At 58.2% G+C, this 27,755-nt stretch overlaps 1 protein-coding gene across 2 annotated transcripts; it reads right to left on the bottom strand.

The window, feature by feature from the left end:
• Nucleotides 1–1,445: 1,445 nt before the first annotated feature.
• STXBP1 (syntaxin binding protein 1) lies at nucleotides 1,446–25,308 on the bottom strand. 2 transcript variants are annotated; one of them, XM_030286310.4, is made up of 20 exons: nucleotides 25,086–25,253; nucleotides 14,171–14,220; nucleotides 13,925–14,006; nucleotides 12,997–13,073; nucleotides 12,742–12,820; nucleotides 12,545–12,648; nucleotides 11,699–11,847; nucleotides 11,317–11,401; nucleotides 11,051–11,181; nucleotides 9,657–9,764; nucleotides 9,480–9,540; nucleotides 8,860–8,925; nucleotides 8,646–8,726; nucleotides 8,412–8,550; nucleotides 7,942–8,051; nucleotides 7,731–7,832; nucleotides 6,583–6,668; nucleotides 5,177–5,331; nucleotides 4,227–4,350; nucleotides 2,857–3,122 (listed from the first exon to the last, which is right to left on the bottom strand). In XM_030286310.4, the coding sequence occupies exons 1-19, from the start codon at nucleotides 25,120–25,122 to the stop codon at nucleotides 4,241–4,243; spliced, it is 1,812 nt and encodes a 603-aa protein (XP_030142170.1). In that variant the 5' UTR covers nucleotides 25,123–25,253; the 3' UTR covers nucleotides 2,857–3,122; nucleotides 4,227–4,240. The 2 variants fall into 2 exon arrangements, with proteins under 2 accessions (XP_030142171.1, XP_030142170.1); XM_030286311.4 differs by lacking the exon at nucleotides 4,227–4,350 and having other exon boundaries at nucleotides 1,446–3,122; nucleotides 25,086–25,308.
• Between the last annotated feature and the right edge of the window lie 2,447 nt (nucleotides 25,309–27,755).

Raw genomic sequence — 27,755 nt, 5'->3', positions numbered from 1 at the left:
TCCCCCCAGGGCAGTGGCCACCCCACCCTGAGCACTTGTGGGGATGCTCTGACCTCGTGTGGGTCGAGCCCCCATGGCAGCTGTGTTACCTCAGTGCCTGTGTGGGCAGAAATCCCTGGGACCCCCGGGACCCCCCATCCCACCCCTTCCCCACCCTCAGGCCTCCTCAGGAGGCTGCACCCTGTGCCCTTGGACTTCAACCCAGCACGATCCTCCCTGGGGAAATTTATTTTTTTTATGGTTTTTATGTGAATTTTTTAGCTAGTAAGCAGCTAAATCACTCTTTTGAGTGTTGATTGATGAGCTATAATGTGTGTGTGTGATATATGTGTATCTATAAATGGATATATCTAGATATAGGCATATCTGTGTTTAGTTATATGTCTAGATCTAGAGACAGCTATAAATGGATCTGTGTATGTACAGATCTGTATCTGATTTTATAGATATATCTTTCTACAGATACATATATATCAATATTCTGGTTTGCATTTCCAGCACAACCCTTAGGGCATTTGTGGGGCTTTTTTCTGGTCATCTCTGGATGTGGCCACCCACAGCATCATCCAGGCTGAGAATAAAATGAAGGATTTGAGGTTTTCCCTCGGGGATCCTCAGGGAAGCTGGGCTGGTGGAGGAAACGTCACCTGCTGAGACCAGAGCAGCTGTGGGGTCTGTGGAGCCCCTGTTCCCCCCAGCTGGGTTTCTAAGGGGTTAATGCCTATTTTTTAGGGAAAATGATGTGGTTGGGGCAGCTTTTCCTGGGATGTGTCCAGCCAAACCCCTGCTCCCTGTGTTTATCTGTAGGACCTACCTGAAGTGCCAGTGTCAAATGTATTTATTTATCTTTTATTTGTTGTACAAATACCCACATTTGGAGGGGGGATCAGTGAGGGACTCAGGGCTGGAGCTTTCCAAGCTCCTCCTGAGCCTGATCCTGACATGAGCCCAGAGGGGTTGGGAATGGGGCTGTCCCCTGCTCCTTTTTTGGGGTGAGAGGGCTGGGTTTGGGGGATTTTAAAGAGGTTTGGGGGATTTTAAAGAGGTTTTATTGTCTCTGGTTGCCTCTGCTCATGCCTGTGCCCCAAGCTGGAAGCTGTGACTCCCCCAGCCCAGGCAGGGCATGATGGAAGCATGTGAAAAGTGTGATTAATCATCCCAAATGCAGTAGCCAGGACCAAATGATGGGTTTTTTTCCCTATCTCCTATTTTTTAACGCCCAGCAGAGCCGCTGGGGTGGTATTTTGTACGAAGAAATCACATATTTTTGAAGGAAATAAACGCAGTTGGATGACTCGTGTGCTGATTTTCCTTCCCAAAGCCACTCCTAGGGGGAGGTTTGGCATCACCACACCAGGAGCCCTCCCTTGGGGTTGGAGGGAATATTTTCCCATGCCTTTTCCCTGTTTTCCTGGCCCTGAGGGAGCAGCACAGCACAGCCCCAGTTGCACTAGGGATGGAGATCGCTTTTATTTAGTCACTCGAGTGCTTTAGTACAGAAGAACAGATATACAGAGATGATACATGTTTGTGCTTCAACACTTTCAAACATTTAGATTCCAGTAATTTCAAGGTAAACAAGTTCCAAGACAGACTAGATTATTTTTTTTTTAAGTTTTCCTTTTTGATAAATTATTTTTTATATAAATAACTGTAACAGAAAAAATAATAATAATAATAATAATAATGTCCAACATACAAGATCCTGAAGCATTTGCATTGCTAAACCAAAGAGGAACAGAAACGGGCTGGGAGACCAAAGGGGAACCAACAAATATCAGTGCAATGATACAGCCTTTGCCCTAAAAATATATATTTAACTTTATGGGCAAGGAGCAGACGGGAAGGGAAGGAAAAGGGGGGGGCTAACCACCAACGAGGCAAGAAAGAGCAATTTTAGGGTAGGAAAAGGGGGGTCACAGCCTTCAGGGGGAAGAGAACAAAACCATAGACCCCAAAATATTGCAGTGCATCTAAAGGCAAGGGACAGGGGGCAATCCAGGGGCGTCAAATAAAAACCCAACTAAAATCAGAAGTTTGGGGAAATCACTATACACCAAGCTCGTAAGAACGTCACAAGACACAGTCATTAATATACACAGAGTCCAGAGGGTTTGGGGGGGCCTGGGGGGGTTTGGAGGGCCCCAGGGGGGTTTTGGGGAGGGCCCAGAGGGTTTTTTGGGGGTCTCAGGGTGACGGCACGCTCAGAAACGCTTCACCACGGGACGACACGAGCGGAGCTGGGCACGGGCACCGAGCTCCCGTGGGGGTGGATGGAGAGAGGTATCCATGGAGAGATAGCACAGATAGATATATATATATATATAAATAGATTTTTATTTTATATATATATATATATATATATGTATTTTGGAAGGAATTCCCAGAGAGGGAGGCAGGGCTGTGCAAGCGGACGGGCCCCAGCTCCCAGTTTTGACCGGTTTGGTCCCTTTTCACATGGGAATTACCATGGTGTTAGGCGTCCTGGCTGCACTCCCACACCACCCCCACCCCAAATTCCCATCCAGATGTTGGCGTGCACACCTGGCAGGAGCACCCACTGCCCCAAAAGCCATGGGACAGGTGGTGGTGCCAGCCTGAGCAGTGGCTGGAGCGGTGTGGGGTGTCCGTCCATCCGTCCTCCCATCCAAACAAGACCCCAATGAGGAGCATTCCCCAAAAAAATGTGTTTTCTGTCATTTTCCCCACCATATTCAATAGCAATGGGCAGATGGTTACTCAGCAATGAGCTCCTGGGGCGCTTCCCACAGCTGCAGCTACAAATATATAGAATTTTTTTTTTCCTTTTTCTCTTAAACACAATGCATCCATTTTCTTAATATATATATATATATATTATTTTTTTGGCTGTTATCCCCTCCCTGTGGATAAAATGAGATGGGGAAGGCGCTGGGAGGGGAGAGGGGGGCTCAACACAAGAACAAGAGAGAAGCTGGGCCCACTGGGTGCAGGGTGGCACCCGGGGCTGGGCGCCCGGCGGGGACATGGGTCGGCATCGAGTGGTGACAGCGTTTCCTTTTAACTGCTGCTCTCCTCCTCTGTTTTATTGAGTTTCTTCAGCGTGTCCAGCAGTTTCTGTGGGGTGAGGATGTGCGTGGAGCCTGTGGGAGCAGAGGAGAAGGGGTGCAAGGGGATCAGTGATGGCTTTGGGACACGGCCACCGTCCCCGCTGTCCCGGGTCCCCCTTACCTGGCGGCGCCGGCCCCGCGCCGCTGGAAATGCTTGCGAGGAAATGCAGCCTATGGGCACGGGGTGGGCTCTGGGGGCATGGAAAACGGGAAAAGGACAGAGGAGGAGGAATGGAGCGAGGGATGGAGCTGGCGGGATGAGGCAAGGGACAGGAGGTGCCAGTGCAGGGGGATTGTGGCACCGCGGTCACTGCAGGACCCACGGGGGATGCAAGAGGCACCGTGGGTGCAGGGGTGGAGAGCAGGGAACAGCCAGCGTGGAGGGACCTTCCCCAGGTCCCCCAACCTGCACCGAGCATCCTGGGGACACAGAGGAGGCCGGGAGGGGTGGGAGGGCACAAGGAAAACAAAAGGCTCTCGCCTCCGGCTGCCCCTCGCTCGGGGGGCCCCCAGCATGGTGCCAGTGGGGGTCCCACCATGCTGCCCACACCAGCTCAGCCCCACAGCCACCCTGGCCCTGCAGGGACCAGCACACGGGGGATGCTGGGGTGGCACTCACTGGTGAAACCAGCAGGAGCTGAACTCCAGAGAAGGGTCTGGGGGTCCACAAGGTCATGAGGCTCCTGCCTATCCATGAGCAAACCTGAGCTGAGTGGGATTCCAGCCCCAGGGCACCCCAGAGCTGCGGCTCCCAGCAGTGCCCAGCCCGTGGGGATGGACCAGGATGAGTGCTGGGCTCTCCACTGCTGCCCCTCTCCAGCCACTCCCAGGGCAGAACCCAGGAGCTCTGTCCCCCTGCCCGGCCCTGGGACGCCTCCATGGGGCAGGCAGGACCCTGACCCCTCCAGCCCTGGCGAGGAGGAGCTCATGGCATGAAGGAGCTGGCCAGGGGACATGGCTGAGGGGTGATGGAGTGACACCAGATGCTTTTCCACCTGCTCGGAGGAACCGCAAGCATTTTCTAATCGGAGAACCCAACAAACCCCAAAACAACAATTAAAAAAAGGAGGAACGGAAGAATCAAAGAAAACCCTTCGGGGAGGAAGAGTTTCTTTTTCATCAGTAAGCTGCCTTTACTTGGTTTCTTTGGCTCACTCCATTGCTGGAGCCTGATCCTCAAATGATACCCTAGTGGAGTCCCTGAAGTCGGGGTGCCTCAGGTCCATGAGAAATTTGGTGGGAGTGAGAATGTGAGTAGAACCTGCAGGAGAACAGAGCGGGGCTGACGGCTGCGCCGAGGCTCCCCCACCACCACCACCACCACCAGCAGCTGCTGCTGGGGGAGGAAGAGGAAGAGGAAGAGGAAGGAGGCAGGTGGAGCCCGGAGCTTCAGAGGCGCATGCAGGGGATGGACCCTGGAGAGAGGCGGGATGAGATGGGGACAGGCAGGATGGAGCTGGGATGGGTGGCTGGGGCAGCAGGAGGTGATGGACACTGGGATGCTGCTCCCAGGGAGCAGAAGAGATGCTGGGGACAGGCTCCACCAGGCATCAGATCAGATGGTGAAGGACACCCGCCTGTGCCCTACAAGGTGTGTATCCAAGCTGTGCATCCAGCTGTGCTTCCCAGAGGAATTTTAGGGACCTAACAGCTCCTTGCTACCACCTGCTAGAGCATCCACTGTGTCCTCTGTGCCTGACTGACAGCTCCCCTGGGAGCAGAGATGGGAGCTGACCCTGAAAAACCTGGTTCCTATTTGCACCCCTCTTTATTTTCCACTATCCTTCCTATAATGACCCCAAAACCGAGGAGCAATCCAAGCTGCCAAACCTCCTCCCCTCTCACCCATCCCTGCTCAGACAAAACCAGCCGGGAGACGTGAAAAAATGGAAGCAAAAACGAGGATGTTTGGAGTGACACAACCCAGACGGGGAACAGGGGGGACACACAGGGGTGCCAAGAGATGTACGGGGGGGGAAACCTTTCCGCAGAGTTCCAGCTCCCGCAGCGTCTGGAGGCCGGAATGTGCGGGATGGAGGTGGGATGAGCAGCCAGGAGGGCGGGCCAGCCCCGGGGCCAGCACTCACCTATTAACACCTCCCACTTGCCGCTGGCTTGTGTCACCTCGTAGGCGCAGCGCATCTCGTTCATGCTCACCCCGCCCAGGATGAAGATGATGAGGCGGGGGCCGCTCCGGTACTCGCCCGGGGCCTTGTTCTTGTGCCAGTGGCCGTAGCGGGCACTGAGGAGAGGAAGAGGAGGGTGAAGGACGGGCACCACCTCTCAGTTAAATCACACACACATCGCTGCTACAGCAGGGCAAGTCCAGCGCTCCAGCCACCAGTGCTGCTCGCTGTTACACGGAGGGAAACTGAGGCACGGCATGCCTGGAGGGAAACTGAGGCACTGTTGTCAGAAAGGAAAGTGAGGAATGGGATTCCTAAAGGGAAACTGAGGCACTGTTGTCAGAAAGGAAAGTGAGAAATGGGATTTCTAAAGGGAAACTGAGGCATGGGATTCCTAAAGCGAAACTGAGGCACTGTTGTCAGAAAGGAAAGTGAGGAATGGGATTCCTAAAGGGAAACTGAGGCATGGGTTCCTATAGGGGAACAGAAGTAACAGGATGCCTGGAGGGAAACTGAGGCACAGGATGCCATGGGGGAAATGGAGGCATGGGTGCATGAAGGGAAGGTGAGGCACAGGGTGCCTAAAGGGAAACTGAGGCATGGGATTCCTAAAGGAAAATGGAGGCACAGGATGTCTGGAGGGAAACTGAGGAATCGGATGCCTGAAAGGAAACTGAGGAGTGGGATTCCTAAAGGAAAATGGAGGCACAGGATGTCTGAAGGGAAACTGAGGCACAGAATGTCTGGAGGGAAACTGAGGAATCAGGTGCCTGAAAGGAAACTGAGGAATGGGATTCCTAAAGGAAAATGGAGGCACAGGATGTCTGAAGGGAAACTGAGGAATGGGATTCCTAAAGGAAAACTGAGGCACAGAATGTCTGGAGGGAAACTGAGGAATGGGATTCCTAAAGGAAAACTGAGGCACAGAATGTCTGGAGGGAAACTGAGGAATGGGATTCCTGAAGGGAAACTGAGGAATGGGATGCCTGAAGGGAAACTGAGGAATGGGATGCCTGAAGGAAATGAAGGCACGGGATTCCTAAAGGGAAACACGGACACAGGATATCTGTAGGGAAACTGGAGCACAGGATGCCAAAAGAAAAATGGAAATACAGGGTGCCTGAAGGGAAACTGAGGCACAGGATGCCTGAGGGAAACCGACACAAGGGATTCCTAAAGGGACACAGAGGCAGAGGCTGTCTGGAGGGAAACTGAGACCCGGGGTGCCTCAAAGGGATGGAGACATGAAGTGCCTGAGGGGAAACTGAGGCACGGGATGAGCTCCCAGCAGGGTTCATCCCTGGGGCAGGGCGGGATGGATGCTGGCAGTGCCCAGGTGGGCATGGGCAGGCAGGAGGGGCACCCACCTGACGGCAGTGGTGCTGAAGGAGGCGGAGGAGCGGGTGGAGATGTACGGGTAGTGCTTGGTGTCCAGCTTGTCATCGATGGCATCCTGAGGGCAGAGAGCCACAGGCCTGGGGTCAGCCAGGCACAGCCCCGGGCCCACAGCCCCTCTGCAGGGCTGTGCCCAGGATTCCCCTCCTGAGAGGCTCAGGAGAGGTGCTGAGCTGGAGGTTCCAGCCCTGGGATGCCCCTGCAGCACCAGTGTGTCACCAGGGCCACCCGGGACAGCTTGCTGAGCTGCTGCTGCCCTGGGCAGGCCCCTCTGCCCTGGGGTGAGGCTGAGGGGTGTCCTGGGGGTGAAGCCACCCTGTTTGGGGGGGTTGTGGCAAAGGAAAACATGAACTCTGTGCTTTTGGGACACAAGGGAGCTGCAGCTCTGCTGGTCTGAGCCAGGGCTATCCCAGTGCAGAGCTCCTGGGGACACAGACACAGCTGTACAGAGCCATGCCTGTCCCCTGGCTCTGCTGGGACATGGGCAAGGCTTTGACAAGGCCACCCAACCTTGGTGGCCATGGTGGCACACACACAACCAGTCAAGTTGTTAGCACATTTGTAATCCAGGGATGCTGGACAAGCCTGGTTTGGGCCGTGCAGACTGAGGGGAGACCTCACTGCAGTCCAAAAGTTTCTCAGGAGGGAAAAAAGAGGGGCAGGCACTGATCCCTGCTCTGGGACAGGGAGCCAGGAACGGCTGGAGCTGGGCCAGGGCAGCTCAGGCTGGAGAGCAGGAAAGGTTCTTCCCCCAGAGGTGCTGGCACTGCCCAGGCTGCCCAGGGAATGGGCACGGCCCCGAGGCTGCCAGAGCTCCAGGAGCCTTTGGCCAGCGCTGCCAGGGATGCCCAGGGTGGGATTTTGGGGGGTCTGGGCAGGGACAGGAGCTGGATTTGATGATCCTTAGCATCCCTTCCAACTCATCACACTCTGTGATTCTGTGCACCGCACCTGGGGCCAGGTAAACCTCCCAAAATATTCCAACCCCAGGCAGGGAGCAGCCAGCTCAGAGAGGTGCCAGGGTCTGGGCTGGGAGCACCCAGCTCTGTGCAGGTCCCTTCCTGGCTGGCTCTGGAATTCCCTGCCCTGTCTCCCAGGCCTGTCCTGGTTGCTGGCTCACCTCCATGATGTCCTTGATGACGGGGGTCCACCGGGACAGTTGGTAGGTCTGCTCGCTGATGCGCTCCTTGCGCTCCGGCTTGCTCCGGCGGCGCAGCGTGGACTGGGCAGGAGCACAGGGACACCCTGAGCCACAGCGGCACCAGGGACACCCCCCGGGCCACCCCAGGGCTGCCAGAGCACGGGGGCAGGGCAGGGAGCAGCACACTCACGTCTGTGATGATGGGCACCCCGAGGTGGGCCATGTTGGTGATGATCTCGCTGTCCTCTGCCGGGATCTGAGCGTGCTGGATCAGCTTGTTCAGGTTCTCCTCGGTGATTCCTGGGAATGCCACAGGGGGTGTTCTCCTCAGGAATGGCTCACCGAGGGGACACAGCCCCTCTGCTGCCACCTTAGGACACTCAGCCTGCTCGGGGAGGCAGGGCTGGGTTTTGCCAGCGGGATTGTCCTGGCCAAACCTGGATGTGCCTGCCCACACCTGGATGTGCCTGCCCACACCTGGATCTGCCTGCCCACACCTGGACCTGCCTGCCCACACCTGGATCTGCCTGCCCACACCTGGATCTGCCTGCCCACACCTGGATCTGCCTGCCCACACCTGGATCTGCCTGCCCACACCTGGACCTGCCTGCCCACACCTGGATCTGCCTGCCCACACCCCTGCCCAGGCGTGCTCCTCACCGTTCTTCAGGAAGATGTAGAGCAAGATGATGCGGATCTTGTCATAGGTGCTGACATTGCCATCCAGCAGGATGGGGACAATGGCCCTCATGGGGTCCTTGATCTTCTCGCCTTCAGCATCAGTGCCCATGGCCAGGTCCTGCAGGGAACACGTGCTCAGCACCACCCCATGCCGGGAGGGTGGAGCTGCAGCCCCCCCACGCTCCTGTGGCAACGTGGGGAGTTGTTTGGTACCTGCTCAACTCGGCACAGCTTGTCCACAGTGCCCTGGTAGTGCTTCATGCAGTCCTCAGCCAGGTGCAGGTGGGTGGAGTACTGGGGACACAAGAGTGGTCACCTCTGCAGGGCTGGCAGCAGCTGAGGGTCCCTGTGCCACCACCCGTGGCCAGGGCAGAGCTGCCACCTCCTGCTCCTGCGTCACTGAACACACAATGTCCCCTCCCCTTACCTTGCTGAGCTCCTTCTGGTACTGTGGCATCTTCTTCAGCATCTGGGACAGGTCCCTCATGGTGGTCTGTGAGGGAAGGGGACAGGTCACTCACCCTGAGGGACCTGAGGGCCACCAGCAGAGAGGGGATGACCCTGCCAAGGACTTCTGTCTTTGTTTGGTAACACCTGATGTGCCACTGCCAGGTCTCCTCCCCTGCAGCTGAGAGGCAGGAGGGGTGTGCAGCTCTGCAGACTGGGCTGTGGTGGGGAGAAATCCCCTGAGGATCTCCTTCTGGGAGCTTCGTGTGCCGGGCTGGGGCTCAGATGGTTCTTTCAGCTCCTGCCCACCTTTACAGCCACCAGGGTCCCCTCACTGCCACCAGCTCAGGGAATGGGGACAGAGCAGCTGCTGAGGAGGTGCACGGACCCTGTGCTGGGGGCAGACTGATCCTGGGTGCAGAGCTCTCCCACAGCACCCCGTTTTCCAGCCCCAGGGTAGGGCTGGCACCCCACAGCCATCCCCCCCCACCAGGAACATGACCACCCTTCTTCCTTGCCAAAGTGTCCCCAGGAAACCCCCCCAACACATGCCAGCCCCTGGCTGAGCCCATCCCCAGCTCGGTGGGTGCATCAGGTCACCTTGTCACCCGTGTTCATCCTCTTGCTGGACGAAAACTCCTTCAGGGACCGGGTCACCTCCCTGGAAAGAGGAGCAGAGCAGAGCTGTGAGCGGGGAGGGGACCCTCCCAACGGGCTGGGTGGCAATGCCAAGCCAGTGTCCCAGCCAGCCTGCAAACCAGCCCCAGGGCCACTCACTGGGACACCTCGGCGATGTGTTTGTGGCGCAGGGTGACCCACAGGTCATCGTCCTCGTCCAGGAGCACCTCCTTGATCCGGGCCTCCCCAATGCCACTGGTCTCGTACCTGGGGAGAGGGCAGGCATGCAGGTCTCAGATTCACTCAAAGAGAGAAACTGAAAGTTTCTAACCAGGCAGAAGCCTGGAAATCTGTTGGAAAAGCATGTAAATAAGTTTTTTTATCTCTCTTGTTGTTCACATTGTTTATAGTTGAGTTCTACCACTGTGCATCATGCACTGTACACCAGTAGGTGAGTTATTTTTACTACAGGACCAATAGAATTGGTCTAGACAAAACTCTTATACAGAGCAATGAATTTTGAAACAAATCAGAGTTTGACTCTCTCAGCCTCCTGACTCAGTCTCTTCATTCCCGTCCTGCCTCAAGAGCATCAGAGGGATGTCACAGGGGAGATGGGGCTGAGGGCACACACAGCCCCCTCACTGCTGGGCTTAGGGAGCTGGGGGGACATGAGGGCCCTTCTTGGCTGTGCCCAAACTGATTTCAGCTGGGATTGACCTCTTCCCTTCTTGGACCCCTTCAACTCCTCAGTGTTGGGAAGGGGCTGAGGGCTGAAGGCTGGGAAAGCTCTTTCAGCCCCAGCCCTGCCCACCAGGGCTGCAGCACTGGTGTGTCCCGGTGGGGGCCTTGTGATGGCTGGAGGGATGCTGAGCTGTTGGAATCTGTGGGTATTGATGATCCCGAGATTGTAGAAAGTCTCTGTCTGTCAGCCCCGCTGCCAAAGCAGAAGCCATAATTGGTCTGTGCTGGTTTCAAGGTTGTTTATTCTGTTTATCTCTAACATGTTCTGCTGCCCTGCCGCAGCTCTGTCCTGCAGGGCAGCGTGTGGGGCTCTGCCCTCAGTGGGATGGTACAAACATTAAATACCACAAACTGCCTGTGCTGGATTTACAATAACGTGCCAATATCTGTCACCTACGTTGGACAGTGTGTCCCCAGCCTGAACCAACAGAAAAATGCCAACACCACAGTGAAACATGGAGGGCATGAAGAAGGAGAAAAAGGACAAGGCACACCCAATTTCCTCCATCTTGTCCCCTCTGAACCCCTAATCTAGAAAGCTAAAATTTTACTTTTGCACCCGTATCACACTTAATTATTACTTATATCGAACACTCAGAGCTTGTAATTCATCCTGTAAGATTAAAAACTCTTTTCCATGGACAGAGATCACAGACAGTGTCTCTGAGGGCTCTGTCCAGGGGGGTTCCTGACCCCTGCCAGGGTCCCAGACCTGCCAGGGCAGCCAGAGGGAAGCCCTGGGTTCCCACACTGAGCTCCCAGCTGCTGCTCTAGGGTGTCACAGGGGGCTGGGGTTGCACTGCACTCACTTGTAGACATCGTTCTCGATGGGCAGCAGGTCGTAGCTCATGGCCTGGAAGGTCAGCTCGTGCAGCACCGGGGACGCGGGGTCGAAGCCGCGGTCCAGGATCAGCAGCTGGGAGCGAGCCTTGTCCGGACCCTGCGGGCACAGCAGAGCCATCAGCGCTGGGCTGGGGCTCCCTCAGCTGCCCTGGGGTGCCCACTCAGGCTCTGTGGCTGCCACAGGGCTGCAGGAGTGAAGCAGCACCCCCAGACCCTCCCCTGCACCGCTCACCTCGCCCATGGTGGGGTCATCGGCCTTGTAGGCGTCCAGCTTGTCCTGGATCAGCTGTGCCAGCATGGCATTGTCCTTGTAATCCCTGGGGGAGGCAGGGGACAGCTCAGCCCCACTGGGCACCGCATGGGGACAAGGAGTTGGTTTCCCTGTGCAACACCCTTGGCTGATGGGAGAGCAGGCCCCGAGCAGGTTTTGCTGCCCACTCCCACCTCTCCTCAACGAGCTCCACTCTGCCTTGCTGCCACTCAGATTTGAGGCTCCCCAGATGGAGTCTGAGCCTGTTCACACCGAGCACGGCTGTCTGTCCATGCCACCCCACGCTCTGAGCAGCGCTGGGCACAGCAGCCCCATCCCCACCCCGGGTCCCCGCCGGCCTTACCCGCGGTACCGCACGGCTGGGTACTCCTTCAGGGTGGCACAGAGCGTGGCAATCTGCTCTGCCAGGCGCTCCAGGATCGGGTTCTTCATCTGGGCCTTGTGGGGGCTGTAAAAGCTTTGGAAGGAGTCGGCCGAATCCAGAGAATAGACCTGGGGGTGCAGAGGCAGGAGGTCACAGGGGATGTCTGCAGGAGAGCTGCCCCACCCCAGTTTGGTTTCCAAACCCAGATTCATGCCCAGATGCACCCAGCTGATCTGGGACCAGGCAGCTGGAGCTCAGGAATGCTCAGGACATCCCTCAGAACTTCCAGCTCCCAGGACCAGCGCCAGCTCCATGGTAGGATCCCTATCCATGTGTCCCTCCCAGCTGAGCAGAGGAGGCAGAACACCTCAGAACTACCCTCAGCAGTCACCTGCCCCCAGGTGGGGAAACAGAGACCTGGGGACAAGCAGAAACACACTGTTCCCCAGCTGTGCCCCCAGTGAGGGTGCCAAGAGGTCACTCCCTAAGAATGCTGAGCACTGAAGGGTTAATGGCACCAAGCAGGTCTGGCACCACCTGCCCCCTGGTCCCTTTGTCCCCAGCAGGGGCAGATGGCCCAGGGCCAGCTCCCTGGTGTCCTTGGCTGGTGGCAGAGCTGGCCAGCACAGCTGTGGGCACGGGGCCAAGGCACAGCACCTGCTAAACCCCCCGGGATCAGCCCGGGAAGTCATCTGAGGAGACAGGGAGCAGAGCAAGGAGCCAGCTGGGGGTGCAAGGCTGTCCCACAAACCCTGGTGGGCTGCAGAGGGACCTGCAGCACCCCCTGGCTGTCCCACACCCTGTCCCAGCCCAGCCCAGGCTCACCTGGGACTCGGAAGGGAGGAAGGCAATGTTGATCTCCGTCAGGGTTTTGATGACCTTGGCAGCCCGGGATTTCACCAGCTCGTTGAAGAGGGCGTCAGGACAGGCTGTGAGGGGAGGAGGAGGTGGTGCTCAGCATCTCCCCATCCCTCCCCACCTGCTGGCACCGTTTCAGTGACTGTCCCCCCTCAGGTACTCACAGTCCGTGAAGAAGACGTGGGCAGCTCTGTACTTGGAGGTGGGGGGATCCTTGAAGTCATTGATGAGGGAGTGGATGGACTGGAAGAGAGAGGGAGCAGCTGGGCTGGGCAGGATGGCACTGTGAGCCTCCCTCCTGCTCAGGGCAAGCTCTGCACCTCCATCCCATCACCTGCTGGCACCACTGGGGCCAGGATGCTTCCCATGGGCACGGCTGCCCATGCCAGCCCCTCAGCCCTGTGCCCTCCTGCACTCACCTTCTCGGAGGGGGTGATGAGATACACGGCCTCCAGGCTGGGCAGCGGCTCCCGGCGCTTGTTGATGTCTTCCACAACTTGGAGGGAAAACAGGGATCATGGCAGGGAGGGCTGTGGGCAGGGCACTGAGCCACACTGGGCTGGGGGACACCCCATGGGCACTGGACACCCCATGGCCATTGGACACCCCATGGCCACTGGACACCCCATGGGCCACTGGACACCCCATGGGCCACTGGACACCCCATGGCCATTGGACACCCCATGGCCATTGGACACCCCATGGCCATTGGACACCCCATGGGCACTGGACACCCCATGGCAGCGCCTCCATGTCCAAAACACCCCCAGCCACTCGTCCCTGCCCACCCAGGAGCTGAGCCACCCCTGCCCACCCCATCCCAGCTCCCTGGTCCCTGCTGGAGCTGTGGGTGTGGGCACCTGGCCAGGTCCCAGAGGCCATGGATCTGTCCCTGCTGCTGTTCCCTTGGTTTATATCCCCACATCCCCCTCCAGCTGAGCACGAAGCTCAGTTGTCCCAGACAAAACCCACTATCCCAACACCTCCCAGGATCCAGCCTGGCATTTCCTTCTCCTTCCCAAGCGCTGCAGGGAGCTATTTAATTCTTAGGCTGATAAAAACCAACCCCTGGTCCCCTCCTGGAACTGAAGGACTGCCAGGACACAAAGTGTCCTGCTGCTGCAGCCCCAGCAGGCAAAGGAGGGCCCTGGGGAACTCCAGCCTGGCACCAGGAGCTGTCCATGGGCAGAGGGAGGAGGGGTGGCTCCATCCCAAGTGAGACAGGGCTGGGTGGGGGCTGTGCCAACCACTCTGTGCCAGCCTGGAGATGCCTTTGTGGGTGTCCTGGAGCAAAGGGGGATTTGGCCCTTCCCACAGGGAATGTGGAGGCAGGGAGGGGGAACTCACTGGTGATGCCCTCTGTCATGATGTCGGTCATCTTGCAGCAGGACGAGAGCATGCGCATGCTCAGCTGGTCCACCACCAGCACCTGGGGACAGGTGGGCACCCATGAGCACCCCAGGGGCACCCAGGAGTACCCCAGGAGCACCCTGTGAGCACCCCAGGAGCACCCTGTGAGCTGGGGGCACCCTGCCCCCTCCCCTTCCCCACCCTGCCCCTCCCCTCCTGGCCCTGCCCGGCTTTGGGGCTCACCTTCCATTCCCCCTTCTTCTTCACCTTCCGGATCACATCGTGCATGATCTCTGCAAGAAAGGGGATGAGGGCAATGGTGAGAGCCCAGTGCACCTCCTGCAGCAGCCCAGGGCCTGCTGGCAGCAGCAGAGGCTGCACTGGGGCTGCAGTGGTGCTGCAGCAAACCCCCACCATGTGCAGGGTCACGCTGAGCCCCACGCACCCTGTGCCTTAACTGGGGATGAAGGAGGGGATGGGGGTGGTTTTGGGGTACCCAGGGAGGGGTGGGCACCCCCCAGCCCCGTTTTCCTCTTGCGCTTGGCACTCACAGACAGACCCCAGGCTGGTTGGGGGGTCCCTCTGGAGAGCCTGGGGCTGCCCCACGGGGTTCAGCCCTAATCCAAAGTGCTGGGAAAACAACAGCAGCTTAAGAGCTCCTTTTAGAAACAAGAATCAAGCGGCCTGAGCCTGTTCCTTGTAATCCCTCCCAATCCCATTTCACCTCCCGTGGCTGCTGGCTTATGCAAGCAGGATGACAGCAGCACCCCTGGAAGCCCAGGAGCACCCACCCCAAATTCCCCTGCTCCTGCCCCAGGCAGCTCCCTGGGAGATGCAGCTCGGGGACATGAGAAGGTGGCAGTGGGACAACCTTTGGGGTTGGGTTGCAGGAAAGGGGGTTCAAGCCTTGCCTTGCTGCCAGTGCTGCCCAAACATCTGTTTTGGGGACGAGAGGTGCCCCCCAAACCCTGAAGTCCCCTCTGGCCCTGGTGTGTGTCCCACTGTCCCTCACAGAGCTCAGCCTGAGGAAAGGAGTCTGTGCCAAGTCTCACACAGCATTTTTCCCTGGATTTCGTCCCTGCAGGGTTTTGCTCTGAGCCCCTGGTCCCAGGGACAGGGATGGAAATGCCCAATGAAAAGCCAGTTAAGGAATGTCTCTAAATTGGAAAACAGAGGTGTGAGGATGTCACCCCTTCCCTGTGGGTCAGCCCAAGGGTGCTGGTTCCCTGGGTAAAGCCCAGCAGGGTCCAGAGCTGGCACTGGTGCCAACAGGGATAAAACAGGAGCCTCTGAGTGCTGCTGTGTGTCTGTCCTGCTGCAAAACCTGGAGAAAACCTGGAAAAAACATTCTTACCACTGTACATCCATCACCTTTCCTAAAGGTGCCTTTAATAAATAAATTAATAAATAATTTAATTAATTAATCAATCTGCCTGCAGGGAGCCCCAGGAGGACACTGGCCTTGCCCTCAGTGTCCTGCTTGCCCTTGGTCACATCCTTTGGCCTCTCCATGGGGAGAGCAGGGCAGCTCTGGGCTGGGCAGAGGGATGGAGGGTACCTGGGTACCTGAACTGGGCAGGCAAAGGTGCTGCCTGTGCCCACGCTGTGCCCACCTGCACCCCCCAAGCGCAGCAGGAATCATCCTCTGTGGGCAGCAGCTGGCAGCAAGGGCTGCCCCTGCATCCCAGTGCTGCTCCTGCTCCTGCCCTGGCAGCTGGGGAGGAGCTGTGCCAGCATCCCTGCTCCTCCTGCCACCACTCACTTGGCTCCTGCCCCAGGGTGAGGATGTGGCAACAACAGCACTGTCTGCAGGGCAGCACCGCGGCTCCATTCCATGGATTTCATCCCATCCCATCGATTCCATCCCATCCCATCCCCATCCGCATCCCATCCCATCCCACAGGCTCCATCCCATGGATTTTATCCCATCCCATCCCATCCCATCCTACAGGCTCCATCCCATCCCATCAATTCCATCCCATCCCATTCCATCCCCATCCCAATCCCATCCCACAGGCTCTATCTCCATCCCATCCCATCCTATCCCATCCCTATCCCCACCCCCATCCCCATCCCAATCCCATCCCACAGGCTCCATTATCCCGTCCTATAGGCTCTATCCTCATCCCATCCCACAGGCTCCCTGATCCCATCCCACAGGCTCCCTGATCCCATCCCATCCCACAGGCTCCATGATCCCATCCCACAGGCTCCATGATCCCATCCCACAGGCTCCCTGATCCCATCCCATCCCACAGGTTCCATTATCCCATCCTATAGGCTCTATCCTCATCCCACAGGCTCCATGACCCCATCCCATGGCTCCATTATCCCATCCCATCCCACAGGCTCCCTGATCCCATCCCATCCCACAGGCTCCATTATCCCATCCCACAGGCTCCCTGATCCCATCCCATCCCACAGGCTCCATTATCCCATCCCACAGGCTCCCTGATCCCATCCCACAGGCTCCCTGATCCATCCCACAGGCTCCATGATCCCATCCCACAGGCTCCCTGATCCATCCCACAGGCTCCATGATCCCATCCCACAGTCTCCATGATCCCATCCCACAGGCTCCATGATCCATCCCACAGGCTCCATGATCCCATCCCACAGGCTCCCTCATCCCATCCCACAGGCTCCCTGATCCCGTCCCACAGGCTCCATGATCCCATCCTATAGGCTCTATCCTCATCCCATCCCTAGACTCCATGATCCCATCCCACAGGCTCCATGATCCCGTCTCACAGGTTCCCTGATCCCATCCCACAGGCTCCATCCCAGTCAGCAAAAAGCAGCAGTCAGGAAGAATTCCTGCCCCTGCAATGAAAAGCTGGCTGGGGAAGGAAGGACGGGGAAGGAAGGACAGGAGGAGGCCGGGAAGAGCATCCTGTGCCCCAGGGCATGGTGTTCCATAGGGAAAGTGGGCCCAAGGGCATGAGATCCCAAAAAGGGCTCCCAAATTGCTGCCTCAGCCCCCCCGAGCGTGTCCTCGCTGTGGCAGCAGCTGCAGGGACACTGTGGCTCTGTGGAACGCCGTGTCCCTCCTGCACAGGGGTGGCTCAGGCTGGAGGGAGGGTGCCTGAGGCGGGGAGCACCTGCCTGGCTGCAGAAAGTGCTGTCACATCCCCAGCCCGACCCCAAAACCAAGATGGGCCTCTCAGAGCAGGAACTGGGCACTTCAAAGGGTAATTTCTCTGAGCTTTGTAGGTTTAGGGTGTCAATCCCTAAATCCCTGCTCCCCAGGGGTCAGATCTGAGTCCAAATTGTGGCTCTTCCACAGGCTGCCAGAGCCAGCTCAGAGCCCAGGCAGGGTCAGGAGAGACCCTCAGAGCATCCTCCAAAGAGCTCCGGGGTCCTGCCAAAGGGCACAAACCTGAGCTGGAGACTGGTGTCACATCCAGGGGGATGTGGCCATCAACCTCCCTCCTGGTGTCCCTGCAGCAGCCACTAAACCCCAGCTCAGGGCAGAAAGCTCTGGACTCCCAGGGGAAATGGGGGTCCTGAGGTCCCAAGGTCCTCAAGTCACGCCCAGCCCCCTCACTCCACATCAGCAGGCCAGATGTTGCTGTCCATGCCCTCAAACATCTGGCCAGAGAGAGTTTTTAGGATCTAACATCAGTGGGTGATGCTCACAGCCAAGTTTTTCATCTTGGAGATAAAACCAGGTTTCAGGTGGGAAAAAAAAAATCAATATGAGCATCTCATCCAGTGCCTCCAACACTTGGCTTGTGGGGACCTACCACGCCACATCTGTTTCCTTCAGGCTGGAAGAATTTTAATGACAATTTCTCCCAAGAAGAGGGAATACAGACAGCTCTGGACCCCCCTCCAGCATCAGAGCCCATGAGCAGGATGGCTCTAAAAGTGCCACCAGGCCGGTGGCATGTTGGAGACCCAGCCCACCACCCGCAGCCAGGCTCGTTCTCAGGTGACACACGGCATGGACGTGACCCCTCCATCATTTCCAAGCAGGTGACACGCTGGCCTAGTGGGACTTGAGCCCATCCATCCCTCCAAGAGGCTTATCCCACGTTATGACACCCTGGCCTTCCCCCAGCCTGGGACACAGAGCCACCCCATGGTCCTACTGGAGCTGGGGAAGGAGAGAGCACCCCTGCCACACCAACAAAGCTCTGACCCCAAGGGATGGACCCATTTGGGGGTTCCCCTGGAGATGAACCCTTTTTATGATGCCCCAAGAGATGAACCCATTTTGGGATGCCCCATGAGATGGACCCATTTAGGGGTTCCCCAAGAGATGGGCCTTTTTTATGATGCCTGAAGAGATGGACCCTTTTTGGGGTTCCTCAAGAGATGAACCCATTTTGGGGGTCCTCGAGAGATGAACTCATTTTGGGGCTCCTCAAGAGATGGACCACTTTGGGGTTCCCCAAAGAATGGACCCATTTTGTGATGCCCCAAGAGATGGATCCATTTTGGGGTTCCCCAAGAGATAGACCCTTTTTATGATGGGTTTTTATGAACCGTTTTGGGGTTCCCCAAAGAATGGACCCATTTTGGGATGCCCCAAGAAATGGACTCATTTTGGAATGCCCCACAAGATGGACCCTTTTATGATGCCCCAAGAGATGGACCCATTTTGGGGCTCCTCAAGAGATGGACCCATTTTGGGGCTCCCCAAGAGATGGACCCATTTTGGGGCTCCCCAAGCCCATTATCCTGCTCCAGAACAAGCCTGGAAGCTGATGAGCAGCCCTGATCTCCCCTGGTGGGTGTGCCAAAGCCTTGTCCTGGCCACCAGGCTGGGCATGCAGCAGGGACACTCCAGCTGCAGTGCTGACCCCAGTGCCAGCAGCCATGGCCAAGCTCTTCCCTCCTGGAGATTCCAGTGCTCAGAAATGCCCCTTCCACATCCTGGTGGCCTGAAGTGGCACAGAAGATGAAGCTGTTTTATGGATGGGCACAAATTGAGCTTTTCACTCCCCTGTGTCTCGGGATCCCAAATCCCCGGGCAGCTCCGTGAGCTGGATCACAGAAATCCACAGTGAGGTTTGCTGGAGTCCCATTTCTCCTAAAAAGCTGTCAGGCTGCATCTCCCAGACGGACACGTTTGGCTTTGGGTTGGCCTGGCAACTGCATTTGTGCTGGTTCATTAACTAATTGCTCAAGCCAGTGTGAATGTTGCACTGATCCAAGCAGCACGTCCCCACCTCCAACAGCCCCAGGTGGGGCTCTGCAGGTGCCATCCCACATAAAACAGGCAGCACGGAGCTGAGGGTGGCAGGAATGGCCCTCCACGGCCACCAGCACCACCCAGCACGTGGACATCACTGCGAGGAGACAAAGCCCAGCTGATGTTCCTCAGTGTGGGAATGCAGAGCTTCCCTCTGGCTGCCCTGGCAGGTCTGGGACCCTGGCAGGGGTCAGGAACACCCCTGGACAGAGCCCCCAGAGACACTGGCTGTGATCTCTGTCCATGGAAAAGAGTTTTCAGTCTTACAGGATGAATTACAAGCTCTGAGTGTTTGATATCAGTAATAATTAAGTGTGGCACGAGTGCAAAAGTAAAATTTTAGGATTCTAGATTAGGGGTCCAAAGGGGACAAGATGGAGGAAATTGGGTGTGTCTTGTCCTTTTTCTCCTTCTTCATGCCCTCCATGTTTCACTGTGGTGTTGGCATTTTTCTGTTGGTTCAGGCTGGGGACACACTGTCCAACGTAGGTGACAGATATTGGCACGTTATTGTAAATCCAGCACAGGTAGTTTGTGGTATTTAATGTTTGTACCATCCCACTGAGGGCAGAGCCCCACACGCTGCCCTGCAGGACAGAGCTGCGGCAGGGCAGCAGAACATGTTAGAGATAAACAGAATAAACAACCCTGAAACAGCACAGACCAATTATGGCTTCTGCTTTGGCAATGGGGCTGACAGACAGAGACTTTCTACAATCTCGGAATCATCAATACCCACAGATTCTGACAGCTCAGCACGGCTAAAAACCATCCAAGGGCAACCCGAGTCTGGCCACTGCTGTGCCCAAAACCCAACAAGTCTCAAGCACCTCCCCTTAGGCAGCCCAAATCCTGAACACGTGTTTTTCCCACTGGGTTATGCCCACCTGGAAGCCATCAGCCTTCCTGGAGGACACATTTCTCACCCAGGAACGCAGGGATTAGTCCCAGCCATCGTGGTAACCCGTGTTTAATTCCTCCTTTTCCTGTTTGCACTGCCCTCATGAAGGATATCCACATTTATCCCTGCTGGGCAAAGCCTTGGGAGAGCTGCACAGCCTAGGGAGGAGGAGGATGCAGACCTGGAGCTCTTGAACTCTGCAGAAGTTGAGTAACACAACCAGAAGTGAAAAAGGGAAATGAAATGCGTGCTCACACCCATGAGCCCTCTGGGGAAACAGAGGGAAATCCAGGAGGGTGTCACTGCAGGATCAGGCACAGGGTGTCCTGCAGGGACAGGAGCTGAGCTGTGGTGATCCTTGTGGGTCCCTTCCAGCTCAGGATACTCTGTGGTAACTCCAGACAATTTCCTGGGTCTGCACAAGGATCTGGGAGCTGAGCAGAGTGTCCCAGTTTGGGTACAATCAATGACCCACAGCGCTCCAGGGCCCTGCTGAAGGCACCACCCTTCACCAACACTTGTCCTCTTGCTCCAGCTGTTTCCAGATGTTGTCCCTGGTGTGGTGCTCAGTGCCCAGAGGTGTCCCACAGCAGGACAGCACTCACACGGTGTCACAGCACCCCTGAGGGGAGGGATCTTCACATTCCTACGTGTGGCCACGACTTCCTGAGCTCATTCTTCAGGAAAACACCAACAAATTGTGCTTCTTTGGTGGGAATCCAGGCTGGGCTGGTCTCCTGTCCCTCAGGGACACCAGGACAGGCTGCAGGCAGCTGGCATGTGCCCGAGTGGTCCTTGCTGCTCCCTGATCCGAGGCCAAACCATCTGATGGGCTCCACAAAACGCCCTCTAGCACAGGTGCCCACAGGTGTGTGCACACTGCCAGGTTCTCTCACATCCTGGGGGATGTGGGAGCCCACAGATTAAAGCTCCTTCAGCCCTGCTCTATTTTTGCACTCTCCAGAGCCAAGCTCCCTCCCTGCACGGCGAGTTGGAGGGAGCAGCATCTGCTCCTCAGCGTGAGACCAAAAGCCTGTGATGATGATTCTCTTTGGAAAGTGTTGATTCTGTGGGAAGAAGGAAGGAATCTCTTCTGGGACACCTTTTCCAAGAGGTGCAGAGGAATCAGACACAGACCTTGCTTTTTCTCTTTTTTTCTAAAAGGAAAGAGTCAAAATCCTCTCCATTGGTGGCTTTTTTAGCCTTCTTGCACATGCAGACACTGGTGAGAAGATGCAGTGCTGCCAAACTGAGGTTTGTCACTCTTGGTCACCTTCCATGGTCACATATGGGCAGGAGTTTCTCAGCCCCTGGTGCAGACTGTGGTCTGGAGACTGAAATTGTTCTGCAATGCCTGAGATGGTGAACGCTGAATTTTACAACGATTTTTTTCCAAGCTTTTCCAACTTCAAGCCAACAGCGGAGGTGAGCCACAGCCTGGTGACAGAGCCACAGCCCAGCTGTGCCCATTCCTGCACCCACACGCCAGGCTGGTGGCACCATGGGGGCTCCTGGAACGGGGGGATTGGGAGGATGGGCTGCTCAGGGAGCCACGTCTGCTCCCACCCGTGCTGGGGACAGGGGGCAGAGACCTCCTGCTCCTCACCACCCACTTCTGCAGCAGGCTGAGGTCACAGCTGGGCCCTGTGCAGGCAAGAGGATGCCATGGGCACCCCTCCAATGGCCCCCATGCCCTTCGCTGCCTCCTCTTCCTCTCTGCCTCCACAGCAGACAGGCTCAGAACATCCTCCAGGAGCACATCTGACCCTCCCTGTGCCCAGCAGGGGCTGGTGGCAGTGCAAGGTGCCCCAAACAGCCGGGCAGGTCCCCAGGCTGTGCCCCAGGCTGGCAGCAGCCCCAGCCCTACCCTTGAAGGCGAGTCCCTGAGTCATGCCCAGGCAGGGGTGGACCCTGGAGAGGCCCAGCTGGGGACATGGAGTGACACTGGGCAGTGTCAGAGCACATCCAGGCAGGATTTGGCCGTGGGGCTCCTGGGCATGGCCTGGCAGGAGGATCACCTGCTGGCCTGGGGGAAAGGTGTTCTCCTGCTGTCTCTGCAAAGTGTTTCCTTATCCCAGGGCTCCTCTGCTGCCAGCAGCACAAGCAGCTTTGGGGAGGTTGAAGGGGTGCAGGGTTTTTGGATCTGCCATGGAATCACATCCATGTGCTCCAGCTGCATGTCCTGCTGTCCTGTGTCAGCCCAGCGTGGTGGCAGGCGCTGCACAGGTGTCACCCCTGCAGCAGGGCCCGTCTCTCCTGGCTGCTGACAGTTCAGTGAAGTAAAACCAGCCTCCTCCTCCTCCTCCCCACTGCAGGCTGCTGCAGGAGAGACACCACTGGGCTGGGCAGGGGAAGATCGGGGAAGGTGGCCCTGAGAAGATCCAAGGGGCACGAGAGGATGAATGTCCCTGCAGCTGGGGTCAGGTGAACATTTGGAGATGGTGTTTGAGCAGCTGGGGGTCAGGTGAACATCTGGAGATGATGTCTGAGCAGTTGGGGGTCAGGTGAAGATTTAGGGATGGTGTCCATGCAGTTTGGGGTCAGGTGAAGATTTGGGGATTATGTTTGAGCAGCTGGGGGTCAGGTGAACATTTGGGGATGGGTGTCCTCAGAGCTGCCACTCTCAGGTGAGATTTTCTGAACCAGCTCTCCCTGGGAAGGGACAGACACAGCAGGAGGACCTGGTCCTCAGGCATCACCTCTGGGGACAAACACACTCAGCTCCAGCCCTGTCCAGAGAACAGCAAGTCCAGGACGATGCAGTCACCATCGCTGGACACCTCGGGAAGGCACAGGGACAGCCCCCAGCACACCCCCACAGCTCTGGGGGTGACAATCTGCTTCTGCCCTTCTCCTCCTGCAGCCCAGGCCCACCTCTGCCCCTGCCCACCGCCTCCCACCTCTTCAGAGGCCTCCAAACCCCGTCTGGTTATGGCACCAGCTGGTCAGAGGAATAATCCGGGTCTGGAGGGAAGCCAGGGCAGAATGCAGCTCGGGAGGGGGGGCTGGCGGAGCGAGCCATGGCAACACGGCAGCATCCTCCCCATCCATCCATCCATCCATCCATCCATCCATCCATCCATCCATCCATCCATCCATCCATCCCTTCCTCCTGGAGAAGGGGCCCACAGCAGATGTTCTGCCTGGGGGTCAGCCCCAAGCTCGGCCCTCCTGCTCCTCAGAGCAAACATCTCCTGCAGGAAAACCTCCGGGCAGTGCCAGGCTGGCGCAGCCCAGGAAATCTCATGCCAGCACCCAGGGACAGGGGCCTGGGGACCCTGCAGGCTGCTCCCAACTCTGGGGGAGCAGCTCCCCCTGAACAGCCCCCCAAGACAAGCTGATACACCGAGCCCAGGAGCACCCCGACCCCTGTGGGGACCCCGGGGTGTCCCCCGGTGCCACCCTCGCTGCTCTGCAGCATTCTGCCCGCACAAAGCCTGCTCCCCCCTCGCAGCCACCCACGCTCCTGCCAGCCGGGCTCCAGCACTGCTGCCCGGCTCCACATTATCATTTTCCGTCGGGAATGATGTTTTTCCAGGGAAAGAACCCAGCGGTTTGTCACTAACCTCTGAAGGGGAGGATTAAGTCAGATTTCCCTGATGCTGCCTGGATCCTCTGTGTGTGTCTGGGCTGTCTCCCAGCACAATCCGGCGCAGAGACAATGAATGGAGATAAGGGACACGCACAGGGCATGTGGCCCTGCCAAGGGTCCGAGCCCCCCTTCCCGCATCCCCTGCCCCCCAAATCCAGCCCAGCAGAGCCCCAGAGCCGCCCCCTCCCCAGCGCTGCTCCTGCAGCACAAACACAGCCGGGACATGTCCCTGCTCCCCGCGGCCATCTCGGGCTCTGTCCCCTGAGGGTGACACCGCCACCGGGAGGGTGGCAGGGCTCAGGATCCGTGGGGATCCCCCCGTGTCCCCCCCTCTCCATCACCACCCACCCATCACACCACCGGCCCGGCCGCGCCATCCGCAGCGGCCGCGGAGGGCGGGGGATGGCCCCGGGCACGGATGGCACCGCAAAAACGGCCCCAAAAACATCGAAAAATAAAAAAAAAAACCACCAAGATCCGGCCGCGGCCGGCCACGGTGCCACGGAAATAAACCCTGCGAGAGGCGGGGAGGAGGAGGAGGAGGAAGGCTCATGGCTGCGGGGGGAAGTTCCCACCGGTTCCTGCCCTTTCATTTTCTTTATTTTCTTTATTTTTTTTTTCATAATGCGGAGTTTTTTCGCCTTAACTTCGCCCCTGGGAAAGAAGCGCCCCTCCTTCCTCGTCCAGCCTCGGGTGTTTTTGGAGAACGAACCCCCCCTTCGTTTCCCCCCGGGAAAATATCACCGTGCAAGGGCCGGGAAGGAGGAAGCGGAGCCGGGGAGGATCGCGCCGTGCCCCCGGGAATGATCCGGCCGGGAATAGCGGGACCCCCGCGGGAAGGGATGCCCGGGGAGGGGGGACACACAGGGGCACCCCCGGATTGCGGGAGCAAAGGCATAACCCGGGGGAATATTAATAATAATAGGAATAATAGCAATAATAGTGCAATAAAGCCCAGGGTTTGAGCGGGATTTGCTGCAGACAAAGCGGGAGGGCCCGGCCTGCCACTGCGCTGGGGAGGGTTTGGGGGGTCTGCACCCCTCTGTGCCCCCCTCGGGGCTCAGCCTCATATGGGGGGAGACCCCTGGGCCCTTTGGGGGGTTGGGGGCCACGGGGGAATAAAACAAAGTGGGGCTCGAACGTTTCCGTCTTCCCTGTCCCCCCCCCCGCTTTTCCACCGTGGCCCCGTCACCAATCCCCCTCCCCCCGCCCCCAGCACTGCAGAAAAACCCCAAACAGCCGCAAAAACCCCACAAACACACCCCGGAAGGTGCCAGCACCCCCGACCCCCCCATCCCACCAGGCCCGCGTGTGCCCACGGGGGGGGTCCCGTGTCGCCGTGTGCCCCCCGAGGCTCCGTCCTGCGCACCCGCAGCATCCCCCGCAGCCGGGCCGGGGCACCCCCGCTGCCCCCCGAAACCCCAAACCCCAAACCCCAAACCCCAAACCCCAAACCCGAGCTTACTCTCTCCCACCACCGCCTTGAGTCCGATGGGGGCCATGTCTCCGCGCCGGGGGGTGCAGGGGGGCTCCCAGGGGCGCGCACGGCCGGGCGAGGCTGCGGGCGGCGGCGCAGGGATGCGGAGGGAGGAGGGGGAGGAGGAAAGAGGAGGAGGAGGAAGGAGGAGGAGGAAGGACGGGGGGGTCGGGGGGCGCGGGGGGGGCGGTGCGGCGCGCTCAGCTGACAGGGGCGGGGCTTGGGGAGTTGCGTCATCGGCCACGCCCATCCTGGGCCACGCCCCGCGCCGCAGCGCCGCGCCCGCCCGCTGCGCCCCCTGGCAGGCGGGAAGCGGTACTGCAGCGGGGTGCCCGAGAGAGGCAGCGCCGCGGACAGACGGACAGAGGGACAGAGGGACAGAGGGGGACAGGGGGACATGGAGGGACAGGGGGACACACAGGGACAGAGCGACAGAGGGATGGACAGAGGGACACGGAGGGACAGGGGGACACAGGGAGGGACGGGGGGACACACAGGGACAGGGGGGGACACACAGGGACAGGGGGACACGGAGGGACAGGGGGACACACAGGGACAGGGGGACACGAACGGACGCTCCACAGCCGGAGTCACCACGGTCACACACCGAGCACGCCCCGCAACTGGAATTAACACAGGCACACCCCTAGCAGCCCCCCACATCCGAAATCACCCCTGCACCCAGCGTCACCCACATACCCTCAGCGTCACCCACACCCCCAGCATCACCCACAGGCCCCCAGCATCACCCATGGACCCCCAGCATCACCCACACACCCCCAGCACCACCCACACACCCCCAGCATCACCCACAGACCCTAGTGTCACCCACAGGGCCCCAGCGTCACCCACAGAGCCCCAATATCACCCACAGACCCCCAGTGTCACCCACAGACCCCCAGCGTCACCCACACACCCCAGTGTCACCCACAGACCCCAGCATCACCCACAGAGCCCCAATATCACCCACAGACCCCAAATATCACCCACACACCCCCAGCATCACCCACAGACCCCCAGCATCACCCACAGACCCCCAACATCACTCACAGACCCTCAGCGTCACCCACACACCCCCACCCCCACCCGGACCCCTCCCGCCCCCGGGGCTGCAGTGGGGAGGGGTCCCTGGGGCAGCCGGGTTCATTTCCCAGTGACATCCCAGTCCAATCCCAGTCCCATCCCAGTCCAATCCCACTCCCATCCCAGTCCCATCCCAGTCCCATCCCAGTCCAATCCCACTCCCATCCCAGTCCAATCCCACTCCCATCCCAGTCCAATCCCAGTCCCATCCCAGTCCAATCCCACTCCCATCCCAGTCCCATCCCAGTCCAATCTCAGTCACATCCCAGTCCAATCCCAGTCCCATCCCAGCATGATCTAAGGGGGGATCGGTGCCCGTGGCCTCCCCACCTGCTGGGCAGGGCAGGGCAGGGCGGCACTCGGGGGGCAAAGCGCAGCACCCGGTGAGCTTCCCCTGCCAGGGCTGCCAGGGCTGCCAGGGCTGCCAGGCTGGCTCTGGGCTGTGCCCAGGGGATTTTGGCGCTCCTGTACTTCCCCTCGAGCCTGGGCTGGGTGTGAGAGGGAAATGGAGCCGGGCACGAGCGATCCCAGGCAGGCTGTGCCCACAGCTCTGTGCTCATGGACATATTCACATGGAGAGGTTCACCCTGTCACCCTGCCTGGAGGGACAGCAGGGTGACAACCCTGTGCTCCATCCAGCTCCAGCAGCCCCAGGCACCGCCAGCCCCGATCCTTCCCTACAAAAGCTGCTCTCCTCGACGCTTCCTTAAAAATAATCCCGAGTTGGGTTTGGCAGAGCCCGGACTCGGTGCCAAGCTCAGGCTATAAATACCAGAGGCTGTTTAGGAGGGAGAATTTCCACTGCTGCTCCAGCTCCCTGCCAGCCTGCCAGGCAGGCCGAGCATCACTCACCTGCAGGAAAAGCCCAGCGTGGGCAGGGAGCTGCAGGGGAGCTGGACCCTGTCAGAATCTGTGCTATTGATGATTCTGAGATTGTAGAAAGTCTCTGTCTGTCAGCCCCGCTGCCAAAGCAGAAGCCATAATTGGTCTGTGCTGGTTTCAAGGTTGTTTATTCTGTTTATCTCTAACATGTTCTGCTGCCCTGCCGCAGCTCTGTCCTGCAGGGCAGCGTGTGGGGCTCTGCCCTCAGTGGGATGGTACAAACATTAAATACCACAAACTACCTGTGCTGGATTTACAATAACGTGCCAATATCTGTCACCTACGTTGGACAGTGTGTCCCCAGCCTGAACCAACAGAAAAATGCCAACACCACAGTGAAACACGGAGGGCATGAAGAAGGAGAAAAAGGACAAGACACACCCAATTTCCTCCATCTTGTCCCCTTTGAACCCCTAATCTAGAATCCTAAAATTTTACTTTTGCACCCGTGCCACACTTAATTATGACTTATATCAAACACTCAGAGCTTGTAATTCATCCTGTAAGATTGAAAACTCTTTTCCATGGACAGAGATCACAGCCAGTGTCTCTGGGGGCTCTGTCCAGGGGGGTTCCTGACCCCTGCCAGGGTCCCAGACCTGCCAGGGCAGCCAGAGGGAAGCTCTGGATTCCCACAGCCCAGGCTGGAGCGGTCCCCAGGCTGTGTGCCCTCACCCCTGGGGACAGTCCTGG

Source organism: Taeniopygia guttata, chromosome 17, assembly GCF_048771995.1.
Source record: "Taeniopygia guttata chromosome 17, bTaeGut7.mat, whole genome shotgun sequence".
Lineage (NCBI taxonomy): Eukaryota > Metazoa > Chordata > Aves > Passeriformes > Estrildidae > Taeniopygia > Taeniopygia guttata.
This window is presented reverse-complemented; position numbering and strand designations above follow the sequence as displayed.

Excerpts from the sequence above, each read along its gene's own strand:
- STXBP1 (XM_030286310.4), bottom strand. The coding sequence starts at position 25,122 with ATGGCCCCCATCGGACTCAAGGCGGTGGTGGGAGAGA. Across the intron at positions 6,669-7,730 it reads TCATCAAGGACATCATGGAG|GATGCCATCGATGACAAGCT; the intron begins GTGAGCCAGCAA and ends CTCTGCCCTCAG. Across the intron at positions 4,351-5,176 it reads CAAGTGGGAGGTGTTAATAG|GTTCTACTCACATTCTCACT; the intron begins GTGAGTGCTGGC and ends GTTCTCCTGCAG.